The following is an 18,204-nucleotide window of genomic DNA, read 5'->3' as shown; positions in this document are numbered from 1 at the left end:
CCCTTATGTGTTCATGGGGAGTGCGGGATAAGAAGTGCGAGATAACAATCCAATACACCTCATAAATAATTAATTTTTTCATTTTAAAATTTTTTATACTTAATATTATAATCTAATTTCTAAATTAAACAAGCACGGGCATCGGTCTCTCTCTCTATATATATAGAGTTAGCTGTAATAATTTGACATGAATAAAATATTTTCAAAGGCATCAACTAATTTTGATTGAGGATCATAAAACACTTTTAACATAAAGTCATTAATTAATATTCCTAAAAGACACTAAATCTACGCTGTCTGGAAACGACGTTTACACCGACGTCCCCATTTTTGAAACGCTGAGAAACTTTCCATATGTGGAAACTTACAAGAAACGGCCCTAGCAACACCGCGTCGTGTGACGTACCGCGACACCGTAGCCCTCGTCGGCGCCGACGTTACAGATCACCAAGGACTTCCTCATCGCTGCCACCAGCGCGGACGTAGCCGAGGAATGGTGATGATGTTGGTGTCGGTTTCCCCCCTTCTCCCGGTCCGATCCCGGCAGGATTAGGGGCGAAGAGCTCGAGAACTCCTCATCTACCTCCTCGTCATCCTCTTCTTCGTGGCAGAGGGAGCGGGAGGTGGGTGACGGAGCGAAGCCGCCATGGTGGAGGCTGCCACCAGCGTGGACGTAGCCGAGGAATGGTGATAATGTTGGTGCCGATTTCCCCCCTTCTCCCGGTCCGATCCCGGCAGGATTAGGGGCGAAGAGCTCGGGAACTCCTCTACCTCCTCGTTGTCCTCTTCTTCGTGGCAGAGGGAGCGGGAGGTGGGCGACGGAGCGAAGCCGCCATGGTGGAGTAGGGAGAAGCGAGCCATGGTCTCCAATGGAGGGAAGTGAAAAGGAAAAGGAATGTTGATGTGATGTGAGAGTTAGCCGATCGAGTGGAGCGGAGGTGGTGAGATGGGAGAAGCTTGCTTGCAGTTATTAATTTATTTATTAATGTAGACAATTTCAATTTAATCCCCAAAACTCATCTATTTTATCAAAATGCCTTTAAAAAAAATCTAAAATCACTTCTGATTGCTACGATACTTTTACATAACATTAAACTCTCTATGAAGGTCTTACTTATGTCTCTAAGAAATATTCACAGTATTTGATGAGGTCTTCGATGTTTCTAAAAATCGGAAACTTCAACTATTATCGTTTTCCGTTTCCGCGTTTCTCGTTTCCCGTCTCCAAGTTTCCAGACAGCATAGTACTAAATCTAAAACAACGTAAGAGTTTAACGACATAAATTTAGAATAAATAAAATTACTAATGTTATTAAAAAAACTCAATTTTTTTAAATTACTAATGTTATTAAAAAACTCAATATTTTTTTAAATTACTAATGTTATTAAAAAACTTAATATTTTTTTAAAAAATACACAGACTTAAAATGTCACTAGAGTATAATAATAATAATTAAACTTTTTAAGTTTTATTTAGACTCGATTCTATTTAAATTAAAAAATTAATTTCGAATGTGCATAAATTAAATGTGGATAAGTTATACTTTGAACCTATTCAGTAGGCAAATCAAAGAAAAATCATCTATATCTAAATTATATTTATAAAAAAAACCTGATTCAATTGGGTGGGGACTGATGCGTGGAAGTTGATAAATATTGAAGTTTCATGCAAATTTTGATTATTTCTCAGAGTGCTTCGCATGGTAAATGCTTCATACGGTAAATTGCCGAAATGTAAATTGTAAAATCCCGAACGGCATCGACAGATCCAATGGGGGTCTTTAGATGTCCGCACGAATCCTAAAGAGCTAGCCCCTTTTGTTTTCCACCGAACTCTCGAGTCTCGATCATCTCTTCCTCAACTGCATCTTCCTCCTCTTCCGCTATCCCCAAATCTCACCTTCGCCTGCAAGTAAACTCCAAATCACAGAACTAACACCATACGTCGGACGGATCATCTGTATTCCGGCGACGCGATCGGCGATGTCGTATGCGACGGCGGTCAACGTGATGCTTGCGGTGCAAGAGAAGAAGGCGTCCACCGTCGATATCTACCGGCCACTCCGGCAGTACATCGCCACCACCTACGGCGAGCGCGAGGCTCAGGCGGCGGAGGACGACCTCGAGTCCGTCCGCCAGCTCCGCCTCGACCTCGAGAAGTCCCCCGACGCCGCTGCCTCCCCCAGCCTCCGTCGCGACCTCCTCCTCTCCTACTACCGCGCCCTCTCCGTCATCGAGCCCCGCTTTCCTATCTCTCCCGACCGCGCCCATGTCCATTCGCTGACGTTCACCTGGTTCGACGCCTTCAAGCCCAACAAGAAGGCCTCCCAGCAGTCGATCCATCTCGAGAAAGCCGCCATCCTCTTCAACCTTGGCGCTGTCAACAGCCAGATCGCGCTTTCCGCTGATCGGACTGATGCAGCGGGCCTGAAACAGGCTTGCAATTCCTTCCAGAGTGCAGCTGGGGCGTTCGGCTATCTCAAGGATCACGCTGCAGGCAGGGCAGCCGCTGGCGGAGCCACTGTCGATCTCTCCGTTGAATGCGCTGGGATGCTGGAGAAGCTAATGCTAGCGCAAGCTCAGGAGTGTTTCTTTGAAAAGGTCATCGCCGACGCCAAACCACCTGCCCTCTGCTCTAAGGTTGCTCGCCAGGTGATGATCCCTTTAGGTTTTCTTATATTTTTTATTTTGCATGATATTTTATTTCATTACATTTCCTTTTATTTGGATCTTTGAGTAATTTTCTTTGAATTTTATATTGGTTATACTTTGAACTTGAACAGATCTTGTTTAGATTGTTATGAGTTGGTGAGTACTGTCATTAAATTTAGATAGTTCATAAATGCAGATTTGAGTATAACATTGATTATAATCGTGTGTTTTTTCTTGCGTGAATGACCAATACATGAAATGCCGAATATTTGTATGTGTGGTTAATGTTGGTTAAAATTTGTATTCACTGTATAAACATACTAATTTCATCAATCGCAATACCTGGAAGTTAAACTTTGTGGCCATCTTGCACAATATTTTGTTTATCTTGTTCATATCTAGTCATTTTGATCCTAGGAAAACATGGTAAAACTAGCCTCCTCTGTTAAATCATTTTTAATGAATTTTTTTAAAGTTTCTTTGGGAAATAATTTGTGTAATTATTAGCATTTCTCTGGATTGTAAGAATCACAATTCTTCAAAAACTACAAATATAATTTTCCCACATTTTAGATTGTCATTTTACACAACACTATCAATCTGTCATCTACATCACTGAATTTACTTGTTATTTTGCACCCTTGTTTTGTCTGTAAACTCCTTGTCGTACTTTGTTGATTTAGGTGCCTCATAATCAATTCATGTATTGCCATATATAAAGTCCAAACCAATCAAATGTTTGACTTAGAAGAATTTGATAATTTTGTTTTCTGCTCTTGTGGATAAAATCACATGTTAATAATGATGATGGTAAAGTGCTGATGGAGGAAAACACATGTGGGCAATATGACAAAATGAAATCATGTGTTTGGAAGTTTAAAATGGTCATATTATAGGTGGATACAATTCATTCTACTGCATTTTAATTTCTATCAGGAAATTAACCCACTTACAGCCTTGTTTGAGATGACATACATAAAATTGTTTCAATTCCTTTATTGTTGCAGGTTGGCCTCTATTATGAGGAAACTCATGCAACTTTGAATGCTCCACCACTCAATCAGCACTTTGATCGTACATGGATCTCTCATGTACAACTTAAGGCAGCCCAATACTATGCGGAAGCTTGCTATAGATGTTCATTGGATCTTCATGAGAAAGAAGAGATTGCTGAAGAGATTTGTAGGCTCAAGATTGGGATTAATGCCCTTGCTGATGCAAAAAAATCTGTAAGGGGCGTTGCTCAACCTTTGCTTGATGCTGTCAACAAACTAGAGACTAATATGAACCGAAACTTGGAGAGAGCTGTGAAGGAGAATAATCGGGTCTATTTGATGCGGGTTCCTGAAGCAAGTTCCTTGTCTGCTTTACCTGCTGCCTCTCTCGTCAAACCTACTTCGATGGCTGAAGTATTTGATGCTAGCAAGGAGACACTGTTCTCTAGGATTGTTCCGGACAGCAGCACAAAGGCTCTCTCCAAGTACACTGATATGGTAGACAACATTATTCGGACACAGGCAGAGAAATTGCAGCAAGGAAGCGAAATAACTAGAGTTAAACTTAAGGAGATGGACCTTCCTGAGTCTATCTTAGCCTTGGAAGGTAACTTTAGTTTGCCTGTAGAACTTAAGGAAGATGTTGAAGCAGTCCAGATTAGTGGTGGCCCTTCTGGTCTGGAAGCTGAGTTACAGCAACTCAGAGACTTGAGGCAAGTTAATCAGGAGCTCTTGGTCCAGACTGAAGAGTTATTGCAGAAGGAAGCAAGTGAAGATGCACAATTTCGAACCCAATTTGGAACAAAGTGGACCAGACCTCAATCAAGCACCCTGACAAAGAACCTGCAGGATAGATTGAACAAATTCGCTGCAAATATTAAGCAAGCTGCAGATAGCGATGCCAGGATAGAACGGTCAATAAGGGACAATTTGGAACTGATGGCAATTCTTAACCGCAGACCGGTAGGTTTATTTCTTTAAATGCAGGATTGTGTCTTTATTTGTTGCTGGTTCACTTTTGAAAACCATAAGCTTAAGCATTGACACGAAAGGTACTACAAACAAGACAACATTTATGAACTTGTACTATTTTTTTCTGTTGCCAACAATGCTTCAGAAGTTCGTTTCTCTTAGTTGCACAAAAAAACCATAAAATCTATTTTTTCTTCTTTTAGTTGAAGTTCGAAACATGCTACTAAAATTTCATTGCACTTATAGGATGGTGACTGTATGCTTACTGTACTTCTTGTTTCTTTCTTCTTACAAATTGATTATGAAAACAAAAATAATAACACAACTATGTTTACGGTGTTGAGTAGTCACAATCTTTTTATTTTCTATGAGAAATTTAATCTTATTATAGATTATACATATTGATATGCGGTCTACTTTTTTCATCATGGTATTAAAAAGCAGTAGAAAGTCTGCTCCTGCCTAGTGCATAGACAGTAGTAGGTAGCAGCCTAGGAAATTAAACTAAGATTACAATTACAAATAAATGATTTGATAAGTAAACACTAAATACATAACACATTTCATATTTCACATTGCAACCAAGAAAAACTTCAACAAAATAAATAAATAAATAAATAAATATATATATTATATATTCAAGTGTGTGGAGATTCAATGAGAGATTAAATAATGAAAATTCTAGTAATGAATGTGGAAAAAAGACAACAGGAGAGGGAGAACATGCTTAGGGAAGAGAAGGAAGAAAAGATGGTTGAAAATGTAGGCTGCCAACATTGGATGAAAAAGGGGAGGTGACAATGTTATGGGATGGGAGGATAGAAAATAAGGGGAACTTTCTAAAATCAAATAGCCTAGCAATTTATAAAAAAGTTCTAATTTCTTTTCTCAAACTTTCTTAGACTCCTTAGGTGCCACTGGGATGGCCTAGACTGCTGTTTGAAAAGGCTGTCTGGTAGAGAATATCTAGCAATTTAGGCATAGGCGAAGCAGTGAAGTGGTCCTTTGCCAAAACAGCCTAGGCAGCCACCTTCTAAAACAATGCTCATCATTTATCCATGCCTCTTTGTTCACCATTTATTCTACTGTTGGTCACTTTCAGGTGAATTGTCTTAGGGCAACGTTAACAGACAAATTAAATTTTCTTGAGAGATTATTGTTGTTTATTAAATCGATATTCATTGCTATAATAAGTTAGAGTAGCAAGTCAGATTCTTTTATATACACTAACAAGGAATTATTAGTTTTCACAGCTACATTTTCTGAGTAATTATTTTTTTTTCTAATTAGTAATGTCCTTTTCAAAATTCAATTTTCGGTGGAACCTTTCAACAATTAGATCTTTTAGTGTTTACTCTTTATTTTCAATATATTCTTTATTCCGGCCATTGCCAAGGTTCTTTTGCTAAAATTCTTTTTGATTTTCAACTGTTGTGCTAAAGATGTTTCCATTATTAGATTTTTCATCTCGTGTTTTGTTTCTTTTTTAGTCTTGATCTTCGTGAGCTGACTATAAAAACATTTTTCAGATTGAATCTGCATTACCTAGTCTTGCAAGGCCTATCATGTCTTTGGATGGCAATGAAGATGCTATTGTGGGAGCACTTAAACAGAGCTTGGTATTATTCTCCTAAATATTTATCCTGGTAGTGTTCATGAAAAATTGCAGAATTTTCAGATGTGAACTTCAATTTTAAGAGTTGGTTATTTTCCATGTTTGATCTCTACTGAATTATCCTTCTTCTACTTTCTTCTTTTTTTAAAAAATTTATTTTTTATCTTTCATAATTAACTTATGAATCAGGAGTATTTACATTGATAAATTTTAGTAGATTAAAGTTGTTTATTGGGATTCATTTGGATTTATGGTAGTTCACTTGTTGAATTGTATCTTCTGGATATTGAGATGATACAGGTAACCTGCAAGCTCTTATTTTTATTTTCTTGGTGAATGTTCAGTGGACTAGTTTTATCACAATTTTTATTGTCTTTTACTTTATTAGCTTTATAAGGAAGGAATTTTGTCATTTTATAGCACCACTCCATTATCATAACTTGATTGTTAAAATATCAGTGTGTTAAATTGAAACTGAAAGTTAAAAGCTAGAAGGTGGTTTTCATTTCAGCTATATATATATTTCTCATTAAATGTTGTTGTGATGTTATAAAATCTATATCAGGTCTATTATTCTTGTTGACTTTCATTCAAGATGTTATTCTGTTTAGCTTCAGATATTAACCCAAAAATGTTTTGGAGTATCCTCTATTCATTTCTCTGTTTTTCTCGTCTCATTGTTTTTTATATATGCTTTGTCTTATGAGTAAAATATTTATTATTTTTTCTTATTTAGAGGCAATTGGAGAATCTAAGCGCACAGAGGGCAGGTCTTGAAGACATGTTGAAAGAGATGAAGAGAAAGGTGACCTTCTTTTTTCTCCTCATGTTTGCCATCATTCTATAGTAATGGCATTCCCACAAATGCTTGTTCCAAGGGAATAGAAAGGCTGGAATCTTAATTTCTCATCTTGCTTGGATTGTTTAATCGATAGTTTCCATTAACATTGTCCTGAAATAATTAATATGCTCACTGGGTTTTAGTTTATGTGAGGAGAGTTAAAACAAGTAGACAGCAATGTTGATGTTGGAAATTGTTGTTATATGCATACTTCAGATTGACAAGTTTTTATAATCTGATATTAAAGGTTTTATGCAAATTAATATTTCTTTTTATTTTTTTTTGGTTTTTTGTGTGTTTTCTGTTATTATGAATTAAATTTTTGTTGAATGATGGATTGTCATTAATTGTTGGATCATATCAAGTTGCATACAAAATTTTTATAGGCTGCCCCACTAGACTTTATAAAACGGAGTGCCATCAATTATTTAGACTTAAGGTGATTGGTGTATTCTGGTGGATAAAAAAGTGATGATCATACCCTAACATATGCAATTGCTTTCTGACTAAAAATTACCTAAAGCTTGCAAGTTGATTTCAATCACGATTATTATCTCTTGCAGGATGATATATTACCAAAGTTGATGTCAAGCACAGGATCACAAGAAGATCTCTTTAGGAAGGAGATATCCAAGTATGATCAGATATGTGGAGAAATTGCTCAGAATATTGAGGCACAGGAACAATTATTGCTTCAAATTCAGGTTAGCTATTTTCAAAATTCAGGTTGACTATGTTGAATTGATAAAAAACATGGAATCTGTTTTCTTTTGATATTGGGCAATTGAATTCAATATCTATTTAACTATGGTATTTGACTTTTGCTAGTGGTATACTGGTCTATGTATTTTCCTTCAAAAAGTGTACATCTAATCCTGATTCGTAACTCGTGCGAAAGTACATTCATTGGTGCTACATGACAATTTCATGCATCCTTCAGTGGGTAATTTAACAGTTGAACTTTTAGATACATGAATTTCAAGAGTTTACATCTTTTAATGGTTGCCTTACTTCATAGTTGGTCTATTGAGCCATGCCCAAGTCTTATGCTGCTTTACAGTTAAAAATCAAACTTACAGTTCTATCTGTCATTAATCAAGTATTTTTTTTTCACATCTTACTTAACAAGAAATATTTAATTCAAAAAACGCCATCATATCAAGAAATCTTTAATTCTCACATTTCTTCAATTCTTTCACATTTCCTTCGCAGCACATCACAAGAAATCTGTTATTCTTTCCAAAAAAAATGCCATTGTAACATTTTCATTGCTAACATTTAATTTCCATCTATAGGCATGAATGTTTTTTTTAAACGTGTTTTCCCACTTTATTTCATATTCTCTATATCTTTAAGTATTGTTGCTTTCCATGTTGCTCTTCATAGGCACAAAATGAAGACTTTTCTGCTGTTTTCAATCTGGAGGACTACAAAGGTATGTTTTTGCTCTTTGATGCCTTTTTTTCTCAATTTAGTTTATTTATACGGTTTCTTTAATTATGCTATTAGTTGGTGAATCATTTATTAATGATGCTCAGTTGCAAAACATTTTCTATATTGGTAATGAATTTTCTTCTCTTTTTGTTTTTTTATATTTTCTTTATTATATAACTTGTAGGCCACACATTGACACTATCCTGGTGTAATTGGTCAATTTTCCCAACTTAGATCACTAGGTAAATCAGAATCGGATGATGCAAGATTTATATCATGTGATACATTATGATTTACTTATAAAACAACAAGGTCTTTTACATATGAGCTGAAAATGAAAAGAAGTATGATGATTTGGTTCGATTTAATACGAATATTATTTTATATAATTGTAAAAAAAAAAGAAAGAAACTAATAACTTAAATCTAACCAAGTAAATTAACTAAGAAAAATTTAAATTAAACTCAATGTATTGGAAATTCAACCAAAACCAATAAAAAGGAAAGAAAGTAATTAAGGTGATATATGTGAAAAGTATGAAGGTCAAAGAAAGTGGAACCTTAAAGTCAATGAAATGATGACATTTTTTCACATAGACACACTATTGATGATAATTAAGGTGGACTAGACACCTAATAATAATTGAGAAAAATAAGTCATTACATTAATACACAATGAGAATAAGGTTGAAACTGATTGTGATTTAAAAGTCAATCTCATATCAGAAGTTTTCTATACCAAAATCAATAAAAAGGAAAGAAAGTATGAATTTTATGTTATATGAGAGAAGTATAAAGGTCAAAGAAAGTGGAATCTTAAAGTCAATGAAATAATGGTACTGCAAAAGTTTTTTTTTTTTTCACTTAGAGTTACAATTGATAATAATTAAGGTGGACTAAACACCTAATAATAATTGAGAAAAGTAAGTCTTGTCACTTTAATACACAATGAGAATGAAGTTGAAACTGAACGTGATTTAAAAGTCAATGTCATATCAGAACTTATCATCTGTTGGATAATGATTCCTCTCTCTCAAAAACATTTGTTAACTAAAGTTCATTAGTTCATTTGATTTTAATTTTTGATGGAATGAAATAAAGAATAATTTATATATTATATGAACCTATATATCTCTATTATACATCGAAAAATCAACTTGATCTATAGTATTAATACTATTAGGCTATTAAATATAATATTATATTTTTTACATATTTTTTCAAGCTCAACTATATAATAGATCTTTTTAAATATATTTCACGGTTCAATATAATTCACAATACAAAATAATTATTAGTCATTCAAATATATGAACAATTTGGAGAAAAATAACTTCTTAAATAGAGGGTAACTTTATTTCCCCCATATTAGGAAGGAGGAGAAAAAAAAGACTTGATTAGTAACAATAAAATTATATAAAATTTATTTAAATATAGATGATGATATAGTAGTGGATCAAGCCCTATAATATAGGAGGATCCATGTTGCCAATTTCATTTAGTGGGATAAATATTTGGTTGTTGTTGTATCTAAAGTACACTATCCTTGTTAGTAAAAACCCCCTCTTCCCTCCATTCTCTATTGTTGTCCATGAACTCTATGCTCATATTTGTTTGTAAGTTTGCCTCAACTACTTCGATTGAATGAACCTCATTGATGTGGATTGATCATACTACCCAACCTACCTTGCTCGCTTTGACAAACCAACTTGTTTAGATCAATTGGCCCACTTGGACCACCTAGTGTTCTTGCCTCCGCTCTGATTAGCCCGACCCACTTAACTCGCCCACTCTAACTACTTACTACTAAGGCTCACATCTGTTTAACTTGGCCAACATACTGATCTAGCTAGTCATAATGACCTAGGTAGTCCCAGACTAACCAAATACTAGAGCTAATTGGCTTTATAGACTCCACCGGATCGATTGACCTCCCAGATGGCACAACCTCATTGCTCAACCTGCCCAAATCAAGCGACTTTCCAAGATCTATCGACTGGCTCACTCAACTCAGGTCAACTGATCTGCTTGCTCAAACTACGTTAATTAATTAACCTGCCCGATCAAATTGATCCAGCCCGTCTAGACCTATTGCTCAACTGGACTGATTGGCATACCCTACCCACACAATTGAGATGACCACACATTTATAAGGACACCCCACCCCACCTGTTATTCATCTCCAGTTTCAAATCATCCTTCTCAATCACCTATTCAATATTACTTTGCCATGGTAAAATCAACTGTCTTCATTAGTCACTTTTCTTTGATAGAAAGAGGTATAATCTAGCTTCAATATTGTTAGCATTATAAATCTTTGTATATATAATTAGTTTTAATTTATTTTTCCATTTTTGTTCTATATAAAAATGCCTAGAGCTGTGCCAGCTCCAGTTAGTCCCTTTGTTGGAATTGGCTCATGAAACTTTTAATATATCTCAATGGAATCAATCCAGTACTAATAAGAGAACAAGTGTCACAGAATTAGTGGAATACCATTGAATTTCCTCTAAAAAACATGGATTATGTAATTCTCCCTATGGAGATTGTGGCCATAGGTTCCACAAATACTCCTTGAATGAGGTGGTGATGCCAAGCGCTAGCTGGTGATATCTGCAGATCGTAGGGGTAGTAGTAGTCAAAACCTGTAAGGACAATTAACTTCAATAGAACTTGCAGCAATAGTAATTTCCATATGTAATTGAAATCGTGTAATTTCATTAAATGAGGATCATGTTTTTGCGCATCTCATCTCACCCTAAAATGATCTCATGTAGTTTTTTTATTAAAAATCTTGACCTAACAAATTAACTTGAGGACGATCCTTTCTGGCAATGGAAATCCAGACCCAGCTTGTGCGCACTTAGGATTCAGGTGTTTTGGGCCATGACAACAACCTTTCAATAGTTGGGTCTGACCATCCCGGCCATACACTGCTTGTGAGATAATAGGCAGATTCGGGTCCAGGCTGTGCTTGGCCCAGGTACACCCCATTAACATCCCTAGTGAGTGTAGAGCCTCAGATGATTAAAATGGAGAAAATATGTGAAGAGATTAAGAGCATGTTTAAGGATTGCAGATCATTTCCATTTATAGACAAGTGAATCAATTAAGATTTGAAGATGTGAGGCCTAAAAGAAGATAAAACGGAAACTTGAGTTTATATAATATAAGAGGCCTAAAATAACCTAGTTATTAATCAAACTGTAGGTAGTTGCCACAAGTTGGTAGTTGGGCTACATATGACTTGACCTAGCTGTAGCCCCAGGTTGTGCTTTAGTTCCTTTTGTACACGATGTCTTCTTTTGGAATGTTGAACACAGTACTGAATCTTTTTGTATATTCTAACCAATTTCAACAGCTGATCGTGAGAGGTGCTACAAACAGATCGCTGCTGCAGTAGCAAAGTATAGAGAAATCAAGGAGAACATCAACGAAGGGCTGAAGTTTTATGTTACTCTTCAGGTATGCTAGTTTCATATATCCGACTCTAAATACTCTCCTGAAAAATTGACGACTTTTGAAATAAATTTATACCTGAATAACCATGAATGACACTGTTGTGGCTTGGGCGGATACTGATGCATTGTGGCAAAAACTCAAGTAATCTTCCATTGTGCTTCAGGATGCTATAACAAATATAAAGCAGCAATGCAGCGATTTTACAATGACCAGAAGCATTCAATGCCGGGAAATGATTGAGGATGTGCAGAGGCAGTTATCTGGACTCAGCTTCAAAGCTGATGTGAGGCCTGGAATACAGAGGAATACTTCTCAACCGCCTGAACAACAAAGCACTCCGCAACACCCTCAGGCAGCCTTCCATCACCCTCCTGGGGAACAGCCAAGGCCTGGATACTCTCATCCCTACCCTGGGTACGCCATGCCCCAGCAGGCTGCTTACCTGGCTCCAACTGGTCAATACCAGCATCCACAACAGTCACCCAGCCATCAATATGGGCAACCAGCATATCCAGGATGGCGTGGACCATACTACAACGCACACCAACATCCACAAGGTTCACATCCCCCACCTCCATATACAATGCCATCGCCTTACCCTCCGCCACCCCATCAGGGAAGCTATTATAGACCTTAGTGAAGTATTGAGCTGATCAGCTTATGAAACTCCATTTCTACTCCTCCCTGTGCGATCAGTCATGTATTGGTGGTGTACCATATGTGACCCTTATAGTATTTTGTGGGCATATTTTGTTCAATAATTCTTGCATAGTGTCCAGAAACATAGAGTTTGTCCTATCATCATTCTGTTTGGAGTAAATGGAGAATTCTGCAAAATGATGTTTGGCCAATGTACTTAGTTTTATCAATTTTTTTGTCCAGCAAATAAATAAACAAATATCTTGGTCTTTGTGCTTGGAGATATCCTGAAGTTTGCCGAGGTGGATGTGGCAGTCAGCGGAGGAACCTCCATCAAATGGTCGTTTCTCCCAAGCAACTCGTTAACCCATCTTGTGAAACTAGTCATCTTTGCATGGATCAAATCGATCAGTGTAGGCCAATATATGCATCTCTCTCGAGCAACTCGTTAGCCCATCTTGTGAAGCTAGTCATCTTCGCATGGATCGAAGCGATCAGGGTAGGCCAATATATCCATCTCCAACTCAAACAAGTGGTCCTGCGCGCAAGACCATGTATTGTGAACTCAAGGGGACAGAACCGTAGCCCTGTTGTCACATTTGGCCTAAGGATGATGATTTTTGCATAGATAGAGCATAATGTTAAAAATCAGCAAGGATCTTTGCACGCAGGAGGTAAAAGTCATTTGCCCAACAACTTTCATCCTCCAATAACCATTTTATGACTTGGAAGAAAATAATACAGGGGGAAATCGCCCCAAATATCAAGCATAGCAAAAGATGCTATTTTGATTAAAATATTGTCACTTTAGTATTGATTTCGTCACAACATCACTATCATAATGCTGATTTAAAAAAAAATATTATCACTTTGGTATTGATTTTATCAAAGTATCACCACCTATATGAATTTTTATTTTTGAAAACAAATTAGGAATTTGAGATTTTAAGACATGATGAGATTGAAGAGTTTTGTAGAAATTTATAAGACTTTGACTAAATCTTGTCAAAACTCTCTAAAACTATCAATGAGTTTTGTCTAAAATTAATTGATAAATCTATAGGATTCTGAAAGTTGAACATAGAGTGGAAGAGAAGAGTGTAAAAAAATTAGACATAATGTGCAATTCTAATTTTGAGCTTCCTACATAAAGTTATAAGTTCATGCCAATTGACACACTGATTCAATTTATGGAAACAGATTGTGCACGACAAGGAAGACCTTAAATTTAAGACTTTAGAGCAAATGAGGTTGAAGAGCATTATAGAAACCTACAGGACTTGGATGGGGCCCAATCAGAACTGGGATTTTTGAAATATAGACTTAACTAAATGATGGTTAAACCTGAATCTAACACAAGGTCAAACATTTGTTAAAACTTAACTTAGATAAATAAAGATAAAATTGATAAATTATTTCACAAAACCTATAAGGCAACCATTGTATGCCATATATTGAAGTACTTAGAATGAGTGAGATGATAAAATCTATTCAGTCACAAAGCTTTAAAAATATTTTTTGAAAAATTATTAAATTATTTTCTAAAATTATTTTTTTAAATGTGATAATTACTTGAAATTCATACTTGCTGAGTGTAATTATAATATAATTTTTAAAATACTATATATTTAAAAATTGATTATCCAACACTTAGATATAGAACTTTTAAGTCAATACTAGATCTAGAATCCTAAGACACATAGATAAAAAATCTTTGTGGTTAACAAAGATGTCCTAAGAGAGTATCTAGTTGATAGGAGGTTATGTTTGAATGATCATATTTTCAAAAGACCTTTTAAAAATGTTACTTGAAAAACCTTTTTAGAAACTATTTTGAAAACTCATGATTTAAAAAATACTTTATAAATTATTCTTTTGACTTGGAATAACCCCTAAAATGCATAGAGAGATTGCCTTGTGGTCAATAAGGAGCTCTAAAGAAGTGTTAGATTTAGGAGGAAGTCCAAATTGAAAGTTCAATTAAAATTCATAGTTTGAATTTTTTTTAAAATCATAAGCTAATTGTTCTATTGACTTGGATTAATCTGTAAGACACATAGGGAATTGCCTTTTAGTTAACAAGGAGTCCTAGGGGAAGTGTTAGATTAAGGGGGAGTTCCAAATTTAAAAAACAAATATATTTCAAAATTATCTTTTATAAATCTTTGAAAAACCCTTGAAAAATATTTGAAACCCCATTTTAAAATCATATTTTAAAATTATTTTAATTATTCTTTTAATTTAGGTAAAACCCTAAGACATACAAGGAGATTGCTTTGTTAAATAAATAGTTTTTTCAAAAATTATCTACTTTATAGCTGAAAAAACTTTCAAAATTATTTTGAAAACCCTATTAAAAAACTCTTTTAAAAACTTCTTTTTAAAAAATTATTTATTAAAAATTATTTTAAAATCTACTATGATATTTTAAGAAATGTTTAGACTAAGTTATGACCACAGAAAATATCTTAATTGTTGGTGCAACAGTCTTTTTGATATATGAAAAGGGGAGAAGGGAACTTAAGTGAAAAATAAACCCTAACCTTATTTAATTTAAAAAATTATCAAATATAAAAAAGGGAGCACTAGTCTACCTCTAGGATTTCAATGTTTATCAATATATCTAGGTCTGATCAGTTTAACCAAGGGTTGATCCAAATAGGACCTAATATTTGGATGTGAGTGAAGTCTAGTCAGGTCAAAATTGACCAGAAGACTAGTAAAAAGTTCTAGTTGTAGGCTAGGTAAGAGAAGTCCTAATTGAAGCTAGACAAGAGAAGTCTTAGTTGGAGGCTAGGCAGGAGAAGTCCTGGTTAGAGACTAAGTAGGAAGTCCTAGTGAGTGAAGTTGGACATGGAAGTTCTAACCGGAAGTTAGGTAAGGGAAACCCCAAGCAGGTCAAGAGTGACCAAATGTTTGGTATGTGGGAAGTCTACTAAGTGACTAGTCCTACCAGAGATTAGGCACGGATAAGCCTAGTAGGTTAGATCTATAGGGTAAGACTTAGGTAAAGCCTAGTAGATCAAACAGATTACAAGTAAGGTTAGGTTGTTTATTTATTGTATGCTAAGTTTGCAGGAACCAAGAGTTGGATGCAAGACTGAGGAAGTATAAGAGGAGCAAACAGAAGCAACCGAATCAAGTTCGGAGCCAACTCAGATCAAACCTGAGTCGACTATAGATCAGGGCGCCCGGAGAACCCAAGTGCCTGGGGTTGGTCTAGGAGCTTGGATAAGGTGAAATTGGCCTCGATAAAGATCGACGAAACTAGATCAGATCGAATTAGTTCAGGATGTCCGAAAGAGTCTTTATAAGGTCATCAATGTGCTCCATCAAGGAGATCAACCATGCTGCTACTTCTTCATCTTGTGGTGTTGTTGAACGCGAATAGAGTCTAGCTTCGTGCAACCGAGGAAGCTCCAGAAAGGGTGTACTACGCTTGAGGACTTCTAGATCGGCTACACGATTGTTTATTATTTATTTAAGTCTTGCTTTTGTATTTGTTATTTATTATTATTGGACTGTAAGATGAGGTTTTTCATCTCCAAAAAAGTTCAAGAAAAGATACCATTAGTAGACGAGCACCTTCCTATATATAGACCTTAGACGTACTAATCCTAGGGGTTAGGAATTAAGTAAAATCCATATGTCCCCTATGTTATTATCTAATTCCACTGTGAGTTTTTGATAGAACGAACGTGCATTATTCATCCCCTCTAGCACGCACCGGTCCTACAGTCGAAATTCCTCGTTTTATTGAGTTTATGTAGCGATGAAGTTCTATAACAATGTTTCCAAGTTGGATTTTGGTTCATGCTTGAATTCGAGGTTATAAGTGTACGAATATGGATCATCCTGTGCCCATTAGTGATAGTTGGGGAGGGCACCCCATTGTTCTCCTTATACTCCACGTGAAGGTTAAATTAATATCAGACAATTATCTACTGCATGGCCTGTTACATCACAAATCTCACTATAATTGTTAGAAAAATTCATAATATTAGATTCATGAAGCCTTTGAGTTAGAGTTTCCATCTTTGGCGTAATAAATTTATTCATTTGAAAAGGAAACAAATCAAAAATAATAAAAAAAAAAAAAAAAAAGGAAATAAAAAAGGAAAGATTAACTGGCAAAATCAAAGACAAAAAGAAAAGGAAAAAATTAAATAAAAAATTCTCAAGTTGTTTTTGTAACTTCTCTTATGAAAAGATATGTCAATCTTTAAATCTAATGAAAAAATATCTCTTGATTTATCAGAACTTCACAAAGCTAACCACCTAAAAAGAAAAAGATCAGAAAAGACAATGAGAGATAAAAAAGAAAATAAATAAAAAATAAAATAAAAGAGAAAAGAAATAAAATAAAAAAATAAAATAAAATAAAAGAGGAAAAGGAAATAAATAGTAGTTAGAGAAAAAGGACATCAAGAAAAAGATAAAAAAATTAAAAGAAAAGGAAATAAATCAAAAATAGTAATAAACGACGATAAAAAAGAAAAGTTAAAAAAAAAAGAAAGAAGAGAGAACAAATTAAGAAATAAAAGAGAAAAATGATTAAAATAAAAAATAAGAAAAAATATATTAATTAAATCACAATCGAACTAATATCAATTTAAATAATCCCAGCAACGACGTCAAAAAGTGATGTGAGAAATCCGCAAATGTATGATTGTCATCAAAGTAATAAATTATTGATTTCACGGGGATTATAAATCGAGTACTAATCAGAATCACAAAGCAAACTATCTAAACAATTAAAAATCATAAGAATCGTGAGAGAAAGAAAACTAGTTAAGAAAGTAGGAGTCGTTGGAGAAAATCAAATTTGGAGAGCAATTCTAGAAATTTGGTCTCATCGCGATGATTGTTAATGCTCTAAATATTATTCACTTTCTCACTTCAATATTGATGCGTATGCAGGTGGTCTATCCTGAGATAACCGATATAAACTTTTGAAATTATATCGGTGTGTCTATCCAAATGCGACACCTACTTCATGGTAGTAATACTAAAATGATCACTTTCTAAGGGAGGTTTTTGTCATGATACCCCATGATCCTCTAAGTACTATCTCTTACTTTGTGATGCCCAATTGGGATAAACTCATTAAGTTGATAGTCAATGGTGTCCTTGTGAAGTTTTGAACTACTTTCAAGTACAACCACTCATGTCTTGGTCTTTATGGGTTGGAAAGTTGGGTTCACCTTTCAGTCCTTCTCCGCATCCTGTGAAATATAAAGATGAGCGTAAGTGTTATTATCATGTATGCACAATCAAGTTGTATCATGGATCAACAAATCATACGATAAAAAAATATGAATAAATAAATAAATATAGCATCAACAATACGTCGGGCTATTCCTTCATCCTAGAATTAAGAGTACTACTCCATGAAGATGGAATTACAACCAAAAGACAAAGAAGACATTCTACAACTTGAATCAAGAAGAAAATAGAAGAGAAAGCTTAGTCATGTGTTGAGAGACATCTTCGGAAGAACTCCAATCTCGATGATGGACGGAAACTCTAATGACTTTTTGGAACGACTCTCCTATGATTCCCTATCATGGGAAAACACCTCCTCTTAGTGAAGGA

General features: G+C 35.1%; 1 protein-coding gene across 1 annotated transcript; it reads left to right on the top strand.

The window, feature by feature from the left end:
* The first annotated feature begins 1,832 nt into the window (after positions 1-1,832).
* LOC141812599 (vacuolar-sorting protein BRO1-like) lies at positions 1,833-12,880 on the top strand. Its single transcript, XM_074700611.1, has 8 exons — positions 1,833-2,652; positions 3,660-4,610; positions 6,149-6,238; positions 6,971-7,039; positions 7,639-7,779; positions 8,462-8,510; positions 11,870-11,973; positions 12,134-12,880. Exons 1-8 carry the CDS (start codon positions 1,984-1,986, stop codon positions 12,605-12,607), a joined length of 2,547 nt encoding a protein of 848 aa, XP_074556712.1. The 5' UTR covers positions 1,833-1,983; the 3' UTR covers positions 12,608-12,880.
* Positions 12,881-18,204: the final 5,324 nt, after the last annotated feature.

The sequence above is a fragment of the Curcuma longa genome, chromosome 19 (assembly GCF_044706935.1).
Source record: "Curcuma longa cultivar G26 ecotype Majalengka, Jawa Barat chromosome 19, ITB_CL_G26_1.1, whole genome shotgun sequence".
Classification (NCBI taxonomy): Eukaryota; Viridiplantae; Streptophyta; class Magnoliopsida; order Zingiberales; family Zingiberaceae; genus Curcuma; species Curcuma longa.
The sequence above is the reverse complement of the archived record's forward strand: the minus strand, read 5'-3'. Positions and strand labels throughout refer to the sequence as shown.